The sequence below is a fragment of the Canis lupus genome, chromosome 5 (genome assembly GCF_048164855.1).
Source record: "Canis lupus baileyi chromosome 5, mCanLup2.hap1, whole genome shotgun sequence".
Taxonomy (NCBI): Eukaryota; Metazoa; Chordata; class Mammalia; order Carnivora; family Canidae; genus Canis; species Canis lupus.
The window spans coordinates 79,396,160-79,412,753 of NC_132842.1; the positions used below are offsets into that span (position 1 = coordinate 79,396,160).

General features: G+C 53.4%; 1 protein-coding gene across 4 annotated transcripts in view; it reads left to right on the forward strand.

Moving 5' to 3' along the window:
* Nucleotides 1–7,937, forward strand: part of PLA2G2C (phospholipase A2 group IIC) — a 91,250-nt gene extending 83,313 nt beyond the window's left edge. For 3 of the 4 annotated variants that reach the window (XM_072828043.1, XM_072828044.1, XM_072828042.1), the window contains exon 5: nucleotides 6,504–7,937. In XM_072828043.1, coding sequence (XP_072684144.1) covers nucleotides 6,504–6,673 — 170 coding nt within the window. In that variant the 3' untranslated portion in view covers nucleotides 6,674–7,937. Of the gene's footprint in view, nucleotides 1–1,648; nucleotides 2,677–6,503 lie in introns of those variants that run through there. The other variant, XM_072828045.1, reaches the window with a different exon arrangement.
* The last annotated feature ends 8,657 nt before the right edge of the window (nucleotides 7,938–16,594 follow it).

Sequence of the window (16,594 nt, forward strand, 5' to 3'; positions counted from 1 at the left end):
CACCCTGGTCCCAGGCTCAGGGCAAGCCTCTGCCCTCTGCACCTGGAGCAGCTTTTTTTTTTTTTTTTCTTTGAGCAGCTTCTTTAGCAATCCTCTTGCCCCTCCCATGTAGGGCCAGAGCCACAGCATGGGGGCCCCAGGAGATGCAGGAGAATGATCTGGGGTAGAGGCTGTAGCCCACCCCCCACCCCCGAGGTGGCACATGGAAACATCTTCTGCTTGGCACCTGCTGGGTGGTGGTGGGAAGTGCAGGCAGGGGCTGAGAGCTGGGCTGGAAAGTTTGCAGCCTGGGCTGTGCTTTCCACCGATGCTGCCAGGAAGCCAGTTGCTCCCAAAGCTTGAGCAGACCTTCTGGACTCCAGAGCCCTGCTTAGGGAGTTAGCACGGGGAGGAGACGGATGCTTCCCCATCACCACCAGGGCATCACCATCCTCCTCCTCAGCTGCCCCAGCCAGTGCGTACCAGGCCAACTCCCCCATCCGCCCCACTCCACCTGCCAAAGCCCTGCTACCAGGAGCAGGGCTAGGAGCTGGGTGATCTGGGTTCTCATCCTGGGTCTGCTGCTGCTACATGCTGAGCCCACGAACCAGACCCAGTCACATTCATTTACTCATCCACTATTGCTTGAGTGCCTACTGGATGCCCATCCAGGGCCAGCGCTGTGCATGGGCCAGGGCACAAAGCAAGGCAGCCTTAGGTCCTGTTTTCCTGGCATTCTCCAGGGCTGAAAGCGCCCTTAGAGACCCTCTAGACCAACCGCTCATTGTAGGGACGGGAGGCTGAGGCCCAGAGGGCATAAGAGTTTGATCTGAGTAACAGGCAACATTAAAACACATGTGTCTTCAGCCTTTCCAATGCTCTGGAACATACTGCTTGGCCTGAGTTTCCTGGGCTTGATATACATAAAATAGGTATAAATGTACATAAAATATACATAAAATAGGTATATTAGCAACAGCTTCAGTCTGTGAGCATCCGTGATAGACACTTTACACACAGCACCATAACCTCCAGGATACATCTTTGAGGTGTGGGCATGGTTATCAAGAGGGATCCTGAGGCTCAGAGAGGTTAGCTGAGATGGCCACGGTCCCACAGCCAGGAAAAGAAGAGCCGCAAGTTGGACCCACATTGTCTGGCCGCAGAGCTGGTGCCCCTGTCTCACACTGCGCTCCCCAGCAGCATGGGGCTGACGGGAGGGTGTTGGGGGGATGCACTTTGTTCCCATGAATGCAAGTCTTGCTGTCAGCAGCATGCTCATCAGAATGCTCATTGCCAGCCCAGGGGACAGAGAAAAGCAGATGGAGACTCGGCTCCTCCGTGATGCCCCAGATCTTTCTGTTCTGAAAGATCTTCTGAGCTTTATGTACCCTGCTAAGAGGCCCAAAGAGAGCACATCCTTTGGAGTCAGGCAGAGCTGGGTCTGTATCCCAGCTCCACCCCTTCTAGCTGGATAATTGCACAACTAGCCTGGGCCTTAGTCTCTTCATCTGTAAAATGGGGTTAATAATCTGTACTTCATAAAGTTACCAAAGTAACCCAGATAAAGGGTCAGGCCCATAGCAGGTGCTTAGGTAATGCCTTTCCTTTTGGAAGCTGAGACTTCTATGTGCATCTAAGTTTTCTTTTCCCCTTTTGACTTTTGCAGAAGAGCACTGGGATTTGCTTCATTACTGTTAGGAGATTTCTCTGAAGCATCTCCTCTGCACCTGCAGCGCCTCAAGCTACTATCATTAACTCCTAAGGAAGAAAAGCTCTTCCCTCACCCCAGTTCCACCGGGGTTCAAAGAGCTGCCCTGCAAGGGTTAACTGTCTCCCCCACCCTCCCACCCCAGCCTCCAAGTTCTGAAATCCTGTACCCAGAGCCTGGCCCTGGGTTGCTTAGCAACCTGCAGCTGATCCGGGATGCAGTTGGTGAGCAGGGAAGGGAAAGGGAAAAACAACTTGGCCTGTCCATGTCTTTAAATGTCACTGGGAGATCTTTGCAGAGAAAGGCCTGTAACCCAAGCCCTGGGGCTAATTTGCCAGGTGGGGACGGCTGCCCTCGAGCAACCAGGGAGGTTGTTATCCCTCCTTTGGGTGGTCTTACGTAAGTACTTGGCATTTGCAGGGGACTTTAAGATTAGCCAGCAGAGATACCCCCCCACCTCCACCCACATATGCACGTGTGCATTAGTGCAGGGGCCATGGGAGGCAGAGACTAGGTTCCAGCCAATAGTGCCACTTACACCTCCATGTCTGAACCTCGGACTTCTCCTCTGCCAACGAGGGAAGGTGAACAATGGCAACCACTGGAATTTGCAGTTTGCAAAGACCTTTCTCCTTCATTACTGAATGTATTCCTTCACAACACCTCCACTCGCTGACACATCACCCTTTTCTCTCCTAGCATTTGTGTCTACCTGAAATTACCTTGCTTATTTATGCAGCCACTCTCCCACCAAGCAGAATATGAGTTCTGGAGGGCAAGGAACAAGCCTGTCTTGGGGGCTTGGGGGCGGGGGCAGACTCATCCTCATTAGAACCCACAGAGAAGGATGCCCTGGGAGCTATGCAATGTGGGGCCTGCTTGCAGGAGGACCTGTACCTCCAGTTATTAGCCAAAGGCCTGGCACATGTTAAGAACACTGTACCTGTTTGATGAATGAATGAATGAACAACTCATGAAATAGTTAATGCAAGTGTCTGTTTCCCGATTTGAGAGCTGAGGCAACAGGCTTGGGGATGAACAACTTGCCTGAGATTCTAAAGCACGCAGATGGTGGGTCTGGATGGAGAAGCTGGCTTCCCAGGTTTCCTAGGATGGGGATCCTTTCGCTGCCCCAAAGACAGTGAGCGTCCAGCCCCGTGAGGCAGTAGCACTTAGTGATGGGCTGCTCACTGCGTGTTTAGGGCTGAAGATGTGCGTTGAGAAAACAAACTCCCTGCCCAGAAGGAGCTTGCAGGGGGAGGGGATCAGGTCCCAAAATACTCAGAAATAAAGTGCACTCAGGTGTGGATCAGTGCTGCGACAAGACGACAGGATATAGAATGACAGCGGCAGGGAGAGGGAGGGATGGCTACTTCAGGTGGCCGCAGAGGCCCTCACAAGGAAGTGGCATTTAGCCAGCGTGGCAGGAGCCGAGGCGATGGCAGCAGGACGGTGGAGGCTGGTGTGGCGCAGGGACCCGGGGCCACTGGATGGGTGGACAGGGGAGGAGCGCACCCTCTCCTTCAGTAGTAGGGGAAGCCACCAGAGCGTTTGAAGCAGGATGTGCTCTAATGTTGCTTTAGAAAGATCACTCTGGCCACTGCCCATGGAGGATGGGGAGCAAGGGAAGAAAGATGGGGAGCCACTAGTGAGCACTGGGGAGATGCTTCCACAGGGTGGTGGACTGGAGGAGAGAAGTGCCAGATGCTGGGTGTTTTGGAGGTAAATTGTCAGGAGCTGCTGATGGATGAGTTGCAGGGTGGGAAGGAAAAAGAGACAGGATCCAAGGTTCCCGGCCCAAACAGCCATGGGTAAGAAGTTGACCAAGCTTGTGCAGATGGAGAAGAACGGGCTATGGAGACATGGCAAGCACTCGGCATGAGCCTTCTTGAGTTCGAGATGCTTTTTTGATGCCTGACGGGGAAGTCAAGTGGACACGCACATGTTGGAGTCTAAAGCTCGGGGGGAGACACCTGGCTGGGACAAGAACCCGAGAGTCATGGGCATTCAGATGGCATTCAGAGCCCTGAGACCGAACCAGAGGCCCAGGGAGGGGATTTAGAGAGAGGGTGGAGGCCTGGGGCACAGGCAGGCAGAGGCCTGGCAGGACCAGAGTTCGCTGTGGGCAGGAAGGTAGAGCATCCTGCCTCCTCCTGGTTGTGGAAGTCTACTTCGTGGACTGAAAGAGATGGTCCTGAAGCCATCAGTTCCCTTCCTCATGTCTCAGTTTCTCCACCAGCAAATTGAAAGACATAGGAACTGGATTCAGACTTGTTTTTAAAAGATGGCTTGCAAAGAGGACATTTCTTGGCCTGGGGCTGCCTCTCCTTCTAGGTCTTGACAGGCCTAGTCTGGCCATGGCTGTGGGATGCCCCAGAAATGATTGTCCACAGCCATTGACCCCTGCTCAAGATCAGTTTCTGGGGGTCTGGGCCCCAGGCGAGGCATTAGAGGTCACACTGCACAACAGGAGAGGGTCATACTCCAGGCGTCAGAAAGGACCAGCTAAAGCAAGAAATGGACAGCGAAGAGAAAGGACAAAGGACAAGTGAGATGGAAGAACGGAAGAGAGGAACAGAGGACCGAGGTAACCAGAAAGAGGACAAGGAAGAGGAAGTGGCCAAGGCAGAGTGGCAGTACCTGGGTGAGTGACAGCACAGGGACACCAGGCCCTTTCTGGAGGAGAGTGTGGTTGAAGGGGCGGTGCCCTGCACCCAAGTAGCCCCCTGAGAACACCAGCCATGAGTCCAAGTGGGCCCCTGTAGACCACAGCAGCCACCCCAGAGGGAAGCAAGGGGTGTGCTGGGTACGGCGGTGGCAGTGGTGACGAGAGGCCTGGAAGGGACAGGGGCTTGAGAGAGGCTCCTGGAGGAGCTGGGGCTTGATGGATCCTGGAGGATCTTCACAGATGGAAAGAGGGAGGACAAAGGTGAGCCAGGTATCAGGAACAGTGGGAATGACAGGAGCAGAGAGCCAGGGGCAGGAGCATCCCTGGCACATTTCATGAGGGTGCATGGAGGGCACAGCTGAAGCATAGGGGGTGGGTGTCGATGTGCCTTGAGAAACTGAGTCTCCAGAGAGATGTGGGAGGACAGCTTGCTGCCAGAATCGGACTTCAGAGGGAGAAAAGCAAACAAACAGGACAGCCAGCACTGGGGCCAACCTCAAAGGGGTTGATGCTTCACCATCCTTCCTCTCCTTCCCAGATGCTTCACCATCACCGTCACCAAAAGCCCTTACGGAGCACTCTGGGCGAGCCTGCCACGTCCAAACCACTCCCTCTGTAAACAGCAGCGAAAATCCTCCCAACGATCCTGCCCAGTAGACATCATTATTTATTTTTGACACTAATATTTTTATCATCATTTTGTAAATATGGATACTGAGGCTAACTTGCCCATGGTCAACAAACTGGGGAGTCTGGCTGCCTCCCTTCCTCACCCTCAACCCTCAGAGGAGAGTGGAACACACCCACACACACCCACACTCTCTCTCTCTCTCTCTCTCTCTCTCTCTCTCTCTCAGCACTACAGTTCTGACAACTAAATAAAAGATCTCCATCTAGTGGTGACTTGGCCTAAGGGCAGACACTCAATCCCAAAGGCCCATAGAGAAAGGCTACATTCGTCAGGGACCCTCAGTTGAGCACCTACCATGCACCAGCATTTGTTCTGCACACTGGGGATGCCGTGCAGACAAGACAGGCAAAGCGCGGGCCTCACAGAGCTCACACTCCACTGAGGGAAGACGGACACATGCAAGCCGACCCATAAGAGGCGTACGGGTTGTGCAAGGCACAGGGAATGAAATAACCGGGCTGTGCGGAAGAGTGGCTGGAGGGAGCCCTAGATCAGGGGTCCGGGAGGGCTCTCTGAGGAGGGGAAATCTGACCGAGACCCAAAGAAGATAATGGATCCAAGTCACTTGAAGATCCTGGAGGGAAGTGTTTTAGACAGAACGGTGAGAGCAAAGGCCCCGGGACAAGACCAAAGCAGGCATGTGATAGGCCAGCGTGCCTGGAGCAGAGCGAAGGACAGTGGGGACGGAGAGGTTGGCGGGGGCCGGATCACGCCTGGCGAGGATGTGGATGTCTTCCCCCAACACTGGGAAACTGCGCTGGGGCTTAGGCAGGAGAGAGGACCCCATCCAGGTGACAGTTTAGGAAGGCCCCTGTGCGTTTCCTCCTGTTAGAGAGGACAGCTGGAGGGGACAGGGATTGGGGGTAGCGGCCAAGAAGGTGGAGGGAAGGGGGTGGAGCCGGAAGTATTTTAAACAGAGGCATCAGTGGCGCTTGCTGTGGACTGGATGTGCAAAGTGGATGGATGTGCAAAGTGGAAGGCGGGGAGGAACCCAGGCTGCTGCTCACTTTCTGGCTCGAGTAGGAGGTGGTGCGGTTTGCGAGCCGGGAGCGTGGGTGAAGGACAGGCCGGTGGGTGGAGGGAGCGCTGCATCAAGTGTTCCCTCTGAACGCCTGAAGTTGGAGATGCCGGACACGTCCACGCGAGATGTCAAGCAAGCAGCTGGAACTGTGAGGTGAGCTCTGAGAAGTGGGTCCCGTCTTGTTGACCTGCAGGCCGGCTCAGGGCACCCCTCCCCATTGCGGCCCAGCCACCCCACCCCTGCTCCCTCTCCCGTTTCCTCCCGCTTCTCTTCACTCTAGTCCTGTGGCATGTCCAGGTGTGACTGGGGACACAGGAGACGGACTCCCAAATTCCTCCCTCTCTGTTCAATCCTTGACCCCCTTGCAGCAAGCCCCTGTTTTCCCTGACCTTAGAACCAAGCGGAGCCCCTAGTGACCCTTCTCTCTCTGCAGGCAAGTGTCCCCTGGGTCCCAGCGTCAGCTGCCTCTGTGGGCTGCGGGCATGTGAGTGTGACAAGCAATCTGCGTACTGCTTCAGAGCGAGCCTGCCCACCTACGAGAAAAACTTCAAGCAGCTCTTCTCCAGCCGGCCCCGCTGCGGCAGGAGGAAGCTCCAGTGCTAGGCAGCCGCCGGCCCCCCTGTGGGTCAGCATCGCTCCAGTGTCACCTGTCCCTCCCGGAAACCTTCTCACGCCATCCCCAACAGCTCCATTTCTGCAGTCACCCTTCAGCACCTGGCCTAGGGTGCTCCCAACCAGAGGGCTGCCGATCAGCAATAGAAAAGATAAAATCCTGGCACGCCGTGGAGGGAGACAGCCCCTACTCATAGACACAAATAAATAACACCTTCTGAAAGTCGTTAAGTGCTAAGAAGCAATTTAACAGGTGACAGGAGAGAAAGATGTTCCCAACCCCCATCCAGGGATTTCCAGGAGGTGGAAGGGGACCCAGGATCTACCCTAAACTCTCCCTCCACTCCTACCCCAAAATCAGGATGCAGGGTGGACTTGGGGACTGGGCACACAACCCATGTCCAGCTGGGGGCAGAGCAGGGATCCTGCAAAACATGGTCTTTGCACACAGCTGAGGATCCGAGAGGTGCACTGGGATTTCGTCTCTCCTCTGTTCGGGTTCTGTTCTCTGACATCCCTCAGGTAGGAAAAATTAATGCCATTTTCATCTGGACACAGTGTGAGGATATCCACAGCCACCACTGCCACGTGAGTGTCACGACCAGGATGTTGTCAAAGGGAGAGAAAGAGGGCCTGGAAGGGGGTGTCAGAGATCCCCGAAATTTCCGTCCAAATCCAGAAGCCCCTGGTGATATCAGACTTAGATTCTAACCAACACCGAAGTGACCTGACCTGAGCGGGCTCTATTGTTTATAATGCCCAACTGGTATGGCAGGTTGCAAAATTGGCCACAAGTGTCCTTACCTCTCTTATCCTTGCCTCTCGTGAAGGGACGCTCAGCTCTGCCCATCAAGAAGTCGAGTCTATTTTTCCCAGTTGGAATCTGAACTCCACGCCGGCCTTGTGAATGACATTGGCCAATAGAATGTCGTGGAACCTATGGACGGTCTACCAGTTTCCCAGCCTAGGCTTCTGGAGGCCTGGTGCTCTAACTCTCTGGATGCCGAGCTCTGCCGAGAAAAAGCCTGGGCGGACCCCCTGGCAGATGGGAGCCAGAGTCCATCAGCCCTGCTGTGTCTACTCAGACCTCAGACATGTGAGAGCGCTCAGCAAAGATCAGCAAAGCCCACGCATTGCAGACGGTGACCCACGAGAGAAACTAGCTGGAACTGGAACAACTGTGTGCCCGGCTCAGCCCAGGCTAAGTTGCCAATTGCAGAACTGTGAGCCGAATAAAGGCTGACATTTGAAGTCACTAAGTTGTAGCGTGGCCTGTTACACTGTATAGCGCACTGATGTAACTGGTCTTCATTCATGGAGACTGCTGGGTTCTCGGCCCTGTGCTGCAGCTTGAGGCCACAAAATATTGTGGACGTGGCCCCTGCCCTGAACCTTGCAGGTCTGAGAGGTGAAAGGCCACCTTCATATAAGGGAAAACACGCAGAGGCCTGTAATCACACGGTCATCCAACAAACATGTCGTGAGCCCCCCACTAAGCGTCGGGCACGGTGCAGGGCATCAGGGATTCAGAGGTTTTAGGAAAACAAATAAAATCAGGTCTAAAAATCCTGGGGAGAGCTTCAAGAGCTGTAGCAGCCTTTAGAAGTTCAAGTTCAGCCACTTAAAATCTGGATTGAGTGATGCTGTCACTCATGTGAAGAGACAGTAAGGGAAGCCAGGGGCGGGTGGTCAGCAGAGGGTCTGGGAGCTGGGGCTCTGGGCTCTGCCTCGCTCAGCTGGCAAGGTCGAGTGGTAAATTCATCTGCCCTTCCTTCTCCCTCCCTCCCTCCCTCCCCCTCTCTCCTCCTTCTCTTCCTTCCTTCTTTATTTCCTTCCTTCCCTACCCGCATGTGCTCTATTAATTACAACTGCAGAAGAGGAGCTTGAGGTTGGTGGGCATCCATGGCAATAGTCGTAAAGGTCTGAAGTAGGCGGTTGCAGAAAAGCAGGTGTGGAATTAGTGTGGTTGGGTCCAAGCCAGGCCCCTCCACTCCTAGGGGGTTCTGACCACAGCAGAGGCCAGCTCAGGACTCTGGGCATATCTGGCATCTGCCACAGAGGAGACAGAGGGCCGGGGCTGTGCCCAGTAGGGAAGACAGAGGCTCCGGTGAGAGATCCAGGCCACCTTCCTCTCCCTGGGTCTCAACCCCTGATGCGTAAGTTAGAGGGAATGGGCCCGTGCTGGCATCCAAACCCCACTTGGTTCTGAGAGCTGGGATTGCAGAGGGATGTCGTTGACTTTTGCTGAGAAATCTGCTCTCCTGGAAGGACAGCCATTCACCCATCAACAAGTAAACCCTCAGGGCCTACTCCAAGCCAGGCCCTGTGCTAAGAGCAGAGAAATAAAGATGCATCAGACTCCAAGTAGCTCGCAGATCAGGGGAACACAAGTCAACAGACAATGATACTACTGCAGGCTGCAGAATGCTGGAACAGGGTCAGCGTGGGGAGCAATGACCGCCACCCAGGAGGGCCAGGCCTGGCTTCCCAGGGGGAGTGCTGGGGGTCTGACACCTCATCGGGGGACTCAGGATGGCCAGGGGGGTGCAGAGCCTCCCCGGGGAGAAGGATGGAAGGTAATTCAATATGAATCCCTGCCACCTGCCCCTCCCCATCTCAGCTGAGGGGCCCGCCTCCATCTTTGCCCCCCCCCAGGCCAAAAATCTGCATGTCAAATTCTTTCTCTCATATCTCACATCCCACATCCAATCTGTTGGCACTCCTTTCAAAATAAAACTAGATTCTGTATGTATTCATAAAATACTTAGTAAAAGGCACACATTAAAAAAATAAAATGAGAGAGGAAACATCTCGAATCTGACCACTTCTCACCACCTTCGTGGCTGCCACGACGGTTGGAGTCGCCATCACCTGGGCTACGGCACCTGCTCTTCTCGTTCTCTCCGCCCCCACCCGGGCCTCTGCAATCTCTTCTCCGCGCAGCAGCTGGTCAGCAAGCACAGTGCCTGGCGTCTGACCAGGTCCCCGCTCTACTCCCGTCCTCCACTGGCTCCCCTTCTCCCTCTAAGAGCCAACATCCTCCCAGGGCCCAAGAGGTCCCCATTGGCCCCCACTTCTGGACTCGCCTCCTCTGGTCTCTCCCCACACCACCTTGGCTACTCTAGCCTCCATGCTGGTCCTTGAGCACCCCGGGCACGCTCTCTTTGGAGGACCTGTCCCCACCTGGCTGTTCCCTCTGCCTGGAAGGGGCTTTGCCCACGGCTCACTCCCTATCTCCTCCAGCTTTGCTGCCATCTCACCTCCCTCGTGAAGCTGATGCCGACCACCCTATTTGATACTGCCCCCCACCCTCCGGCCTAGGCCTTCTCCCTCGTCCTGCCCCTTCCAGTTCTGTTCCCTGCAGCTCAGTGCACCTGTACTCATGGTCCGTCTACCCCGCGGGAGTGTAAGCTCATGAGGGCAAGAGCCTCTGCCCATCGCTGATGTGGATGTTGAATGACACGTGGTCAAGAGAACATGGACTGTGACAGGATCACAAGTAGCTCCCAGTGGGGAGTGTGGAATGTGGGGAGTGGTTTTCCAGAACCAACAAAAGTGAGGAGGTGGGCAGGGTTGGGTTGAGGAGAGCCTTGCGGTCCCCCTGAGGAGCCTGGGAGCAGTGGGGGGCCCCACCCTCATTCTCTGCAACACAACCACTTTCCACCTGTGTGCACTTGGGGAGCTCAGGCGCCTGGAGCCGCAGTGTCCTCGGGGGCACGTGGTAACAGGGAGGATGAGTGTGAAGGCGGCGGGTCTCTCTCACACTCATTCCTTCATCCCTTCACCGCTTGGCACTGAGGGGTGAGCCCCCCACCTCGGGGGAGACAGCCTTGCAGCGAACGTGGATGTATTTTCACAGTAGCCCCCTGTGGATGGGCTGTTTCTCGTGTCTGGAGGAGCCATCAGCCAGCGAGGGGGTGGGGCATGGGTGCACCGTCCACCCTGGGCAGGGGCTGGGCTCAGCGCCCCACGGCGGAGACGCTGGCTGCGCGCGTGGGGGCCAAGTCTGCGGAGTCGCGGTCCCCGTTCCCACTCCCGGGGTGTCTGTGAAGCTGTGAAAGGCGCAGGGATGAGCAGATGTGGGGAGCGCAGCATATGGCATATGGCAGCGGGGGCCGGCTGTGGGTCTGGGAGGCGGGCGCGGGCTGGGGCGTGGTGGGGAGCGAGGTGACTGGGTTTCTGGGTCAGTGAGGGCCTGGCCTGGTGGCTCCTGTGAAGGGTCAGGCATGACTGAGCCCACTGGCAAGTGTGGAATCCCATCCAGACGAAAGAACAAAGTGGGGGCATGGCCCAGGCCCCGAGTCCCTGAGCAAAGAGACGGGGAGCCCACATGCCCCCCAAGGAGCCCCCAGGGGCTGAGCGCTCATCTTGTCCAGACACAGTGCTACCTTCGAACACAGAACGCCTGACTCATCCCCAGGCAGGTGTCAAGAGCTCCACACGGTTAACACGTCCAGAGCAGGGGACTTGAGCCCAGTGTTGCCAGCCTCTGCCCCCTGTACCCCACCCTGGGGAGTCTTGGTGGGGAGGGGGCAGTGACCAAAAAAGTTACTCCAGGGGGTTAAACACTGGCCCTGGAGGGAGGCCTAGGCTCTGGTTCTGGCTAAGGCGCTAACCCGTTGTGTGGTTTCGTTCATCCATCACCCGAACACTTGGTGTGGTGAGATTGGGCTGAGCACAATGGATTCAGGGGGAGTAGGAGGGGTCCCCCCTCAACCTGAGCCCCCCGGCTCAGGTGGGGACACACAGGTGACAACAGGACAGTGAGGAACGGGGAAGGAGGGTGCAGATGCAGGCACTGGGGGCACCGCATCCGGGTCTGCTGGTCAGCAAAGCCTTTGGACCCACCTGGAGGATAAGTGGGAGTTAGCCGGGCAAGGCAGAGAGGAGGGGCCTGTGCTGGGCGGAGGCCAGGAGGGAAGCTGGGGTCAGACAGGAGCAGAGATGAGTGCGGAGCAGGGGTGAAGCTAGAGGGGGTGGCAAATGGTGAGGCTTGAGAGAGAAAGCCCAGGTCTTGGGGGGGAAGGCAGCTAGAGGAAGGATGACTTCACACAAGCCCCTCTTCTTTCTGGGCCTGGGGGACCCAGGGACCAGGGTTTTCATGGGACCAAAAACTTAGTATTTGCGCCCATCTGACCATTCTCTTTCCCAAATCCATTGTCTTATTGATCATCGGAAGGATCCCAGGAATTATCCATCCTCATTTCACACTTCTCTGGGCCTCCGTTTGCTCCTTTGAGAAATTGTGACGAGCCCGCACCTGGCAGGGTCGCTAAGAGGATCGAATGACACGGCATGCACAAAGCTCTGAGCACATGTGCTTGGCATACAGTAAGCGCTTAATAAACCCCACTCTCCTTACAGGGCCCTGAGAGCCCGAGAGCCCGGCCGGCCTGCCCAGGCAGAGCGTGGGTATTCCAGCTGGGTTGCTGTTGGCAGGGTCCAGCGCCCGCGTGCCGGGCACCCCTGCCTCCCGGACTGTGCTTGTCACAGTTGGTGGTGTCAGCTGCTCGTTAGGAAGCCACTACTGGGTAGCTGACAGCCAGCGTTGCCGTGCCAACCCCTGGGGAGGAGAGGGCCTCCTCTCCGGTTCACGGTCCAGTCCTGAGCAAGAGGGGGGATGGCTCTTCGGCCCAGCTGAGTGAGATCAAGGCTGGGCAGGTGCCAGGTGCCCGGCTGTGGGTTTGGGGCCACGGGTGCGCCCCAGAACCTTCCCACTGCCTCTCTCCCCCTCTCTCCCCTCCTCCTTCTCTGCCTCCCTCCCTCTCCCCCTCACACCCATATGCACGGAGCCAGATTTTCTTGCTAAACCACGGCTTTGCTTCTGCCAGGTTTCCATTTTGGGGAGAATGTCCCCATGAATGTTCCATAGCTCCTTCTTCCTTCTACTTACTGCTTTCTGCCAATCTGGCCCTGGGGACCTTTGGTCTGAAATGCCAGCCAAGGGCACGAGTCACCAGTGCTGATGGTTTCCGTTCTTCATGCCAGGCCCTGTGCCAGGACATTCCCCTCCATGGCCTCATTTCATCCTCAAACCCCACAGTGTGCTCTCCATTAAGATGCACACTTTGCAGAACGGAGAAATGGAGGAGGTGTGGGCAGGGTGGGGGTGGTGTGCTCAGGGCCGTGTGGCCCGGTCTGCTCTCTGTGGGAGGCAGTGTTGATGGCAATAAAGGATGACAGAGGCGATGCTGATCCTGTCCCTGCGCTCTCCCGGGCATCCCCAGTCTGCCACAGGGTCCAGGAGCAAGGGGGCCCGGGGGTGTGGAGCACAGCCTGGGCGGCCACCTAGAATGACCACTAGGTGTCACCCGAGTCCCAGGAAAGTGTTGGCAGCCCCTCCCTGCAGGGCTCTGAAGAATGGGGTGGGGGGAGCAGAGCTTCCGGAGGATGCAGGGTTCTGACCTAGATCTGGGCAGAGATGCTGATGTGGAAAACCAGAGCCGGACAGACGTTCAAGTAAAAGCAGATATCATTCAAGAACTGAAGCAATGAGGGGAAAAAAGACCTCACTATACAACTGCCCTCAACTGAAGCAGAAAAGTGGGGATTTACAGCCAAGGAGGGACTGGGGGTGGCGGTTCTGTGGGTGGAGAATCCTTAAGATGGTAGGGGGTTCTTGCTAAAGTGATTTAACAGGATTCTTGCTGGGACATCTGGGTGGCTTAGTGGTTAAGCTTCTGCCTTGGGCTCAGGTCATGATCCCGGGGTCCTGGGATCGAGTCCCACGTCGGGCTCCCGGTGCATGGAGCCTGCTTCTCCCTCTGCCTGTGTCTCTGCCTATCTCTCTCTCTCTCTGTCTCTCATGAACAAATAAATAAAATCTTTTAAACAAAACAAAACAGGATTCTTGCTGAAGGCAGGCCTGGTGACCAGACATCACCTAGGGGGTGGTGAGGTGACGAATTTAACCAGATATTGAGGGCGGGTGGGTGTTCTTGCCAAACTGCCCCAGCAGAGCTTTTGCTACATGTCGGAAAGGCCAAGATGGACACAGAAGCCCAAAGGTCAGGCCTGATTGAAGAGGGGATCTCAGAGGAGCCTCACTGAAGTTTGGTCAAGGAGAGAGTCTTCATCCATCCCCGTTCTTGTTCGAGGAAAGAAAAGACATTCTCCTTTCTGAACAATATGAGTCCATTTCTCAGAAATGACCCACAGAACCATCCGTCAGACTTGGTAGTAGAGGGCGTTTGCTGGATGCTGCAAAGTACCAGGTATCTAAATGGGGGAGATTTCTATACCAATAAAAGAAACCAAACGTCGGTGGCTCGTGCAAGACGAAACCTAGTTTCTGAGTCCAGAAGGCAGCCAGTCGAGATTTCTAGATGTGGAGCCTGGAGCATCTTCAGGTGGTGAAATGAGAACAACAGAGGAAATCCAAAGGAACTCCTGGTTTGTGGCTTGAATGTCCTCAGTGACGGCCCAGTCATCAGTGGCCCAGCCTGTGTCTATTTCTCCGAGAAGAGAGTGGAAATGTCCAGCCTCAGCTCCCAGGGTTTCTTCAGATCCTCCCCATAAGGATCTAGGCAGTGGGATTTAGTTCTCAGTAACTCCAGGTCAGCAGGAAAATTGGAAACTTCAGGTTGGAGAGTTGTAGCTGGACCTCGAAGGAAACTAGAAGATCTGACACAGCATGCAGATGGCAGGATCCAGTCCAGTTTATAGGTAGGCAACAAAATAGACAGGAAAATGGAGTTTCACCAAAGGCCAAAATAGCTCAGACAATTAATAGGACTATAATTTAAAAACCCAGGCAGGTGGGCCATAGTTTCCCACTAAAATTTTGAAAATCTGTCTCTACGGTCACCTCTCTTTTTGACTCTTGCTTATTCAATACGTCTCATGTCATTAGATTTGGCATGATTTTTCACACAAGGGCAGCAAAGATGGCAATTGACCACACAGGCATTTTAAACTTTTCTTTGCTGGAATCTTTCATAAGAAAGCAAAGCCAAGAACTCACCACCAGATCTTTCTGGCAATACCTATAGATTTGGGTGAATTCCTCTCTTCTCAAGGTCCCCCAAGGTGTCCTAAGGTCCCTGGATCTGCCAGGAAGTGACATTCCTTACTCACCTGCAAGGCTGGGCGTCCATAAAGCCAGGTACCAGGCTGGTTTTTCCAACAGGGCTTTTACACATTGGCTCCATAAATCAACCTTAGTTTCTTCCATTTTGTTCTAGGCACATCATTCTCAACTATGACAACCCAAGCAAGGCCTTGGGAATATAACCAGTTTCCAATGATGTCCTGTCATAAGGAAACAGATCCTTATTGAACTTAGGTAAATAATTATATTACCTTGAAAAGAATACTCCATATGGGTTTCCAAATTCTGGAGGGATCAGGGAACCTGTTCTGTTTCTGTTTGCAAAAGCACCATCTACTAAATTGTCCTGAGTTCTAGACAGCTTGAGATAAAAGGGAAAGGAATTCTTTAAATCCAGAAAATAGAACATTAAGAAAAACAGCAAAGTTCGGTGCAAAAACTGAGATCATCCTTCACTGGTTAATTCAGTCCCGTGCAATTAATTCTTGTTCTGCTTGATCTTGGTTGGGTTAGCAATTTGATGAACCCATCAGCTTCTCTGCTAGTTCTGGAAATCCTTATGCAAGGCAGCTACGTGATCTAAAGGTTATTCAATGTCATCAGAAGACTGTTCCCCAGAATACCTGCCCTGGTCCTTTCCCGGGGTCTCTGAAATAGTCCTTGCTAATTAGGATGAAGCATTTTGGCTGCCAACTGATTATATGACCTTTTCGGGAAAGCATCAGAGGAAAACTTACTATCTGTAAATGACAAAAGGCTTAAAATGGCTGTGGCTAAAGATCTGGTGAGAGTTCATTATAATACAATTAACTGACAAGGGAATGTAATTGTCTCTGTGACTTACAACACATTAAGATAATAACTAGAATTATGACTAATAACGTTATACCAGGACATTTCAAAAGCTGCAAAGCATTGACAAATTTCTATGAACTTCATGCAATTTCGAAAATATTTATATTAATTTAAAATATTTACCCATACAAATATAACAGGAAAAGTTAAAGCACTTCTGATTTGACAGTGCCTGCCATGCGATTCAACATGTCAAATAAACCGGATTATTTTTAACATCTCTCTTTTTACAAGTGTGAAAGAACAAATCCCTGGAGATTTTCCAGGGACCCAGTTCAAGGTCAGTTTAAGATCAAGATTTCATTTAGGAATTGATTTTTGGGAAGGCAAAATTGTCAGAAATATAAAAACGAAACAAAAACCCTAGATCTTTTAAAAGAAAAGTCTGGAGGGCGCCTGGGGGGCTCAGTGGGTTAAGCAACTGACTTCAGCTCAGGTCATGATCTCAGGGTCATGGGATGGAGCCCTGCATCTTTGCGCTCAATGGGGCTGCGGGGGTGGGAAGGGTGTCTGCTTCTCCCTTTCCCTTTGCCCCTCCCTCAGCTCTCTCTCTCTTAAATAAATAAAACTTTTTTAAAAAGTGAAAAGCCTGTGTTCTCTTAAATAATCAATGACATGATATAGTTAACATAAACTTGTGAAATTATGCGGATAGAACACAATCTTTGTTTCCTAGGCAGTTTTACTTAAAAGGTAAAGAAAAACCTACAATCTCTTACAAAGAGCAGACCAATAATCCAAGAAAAGCTTTTTGTTTCAGCAGAAACAAAACCAAACTCTAGTTCTGCACCTGTACACTATCTGGCTCATTTTTAAGACCTTATAAATAAATCAATTCAATCTAAGCCAGCTTGACCGTTGACATGAAATTCCTTTTCCACTAACTCCCTACACCTTCTATATCCACTCAAATGTTTTTTTTGTCCCTTATTTTCCTCTTTCTCATTCCGGAAAAACTATTAAGCAACCCCTAAATAACTTGCACATTGAAGACAAAATTATTTTTT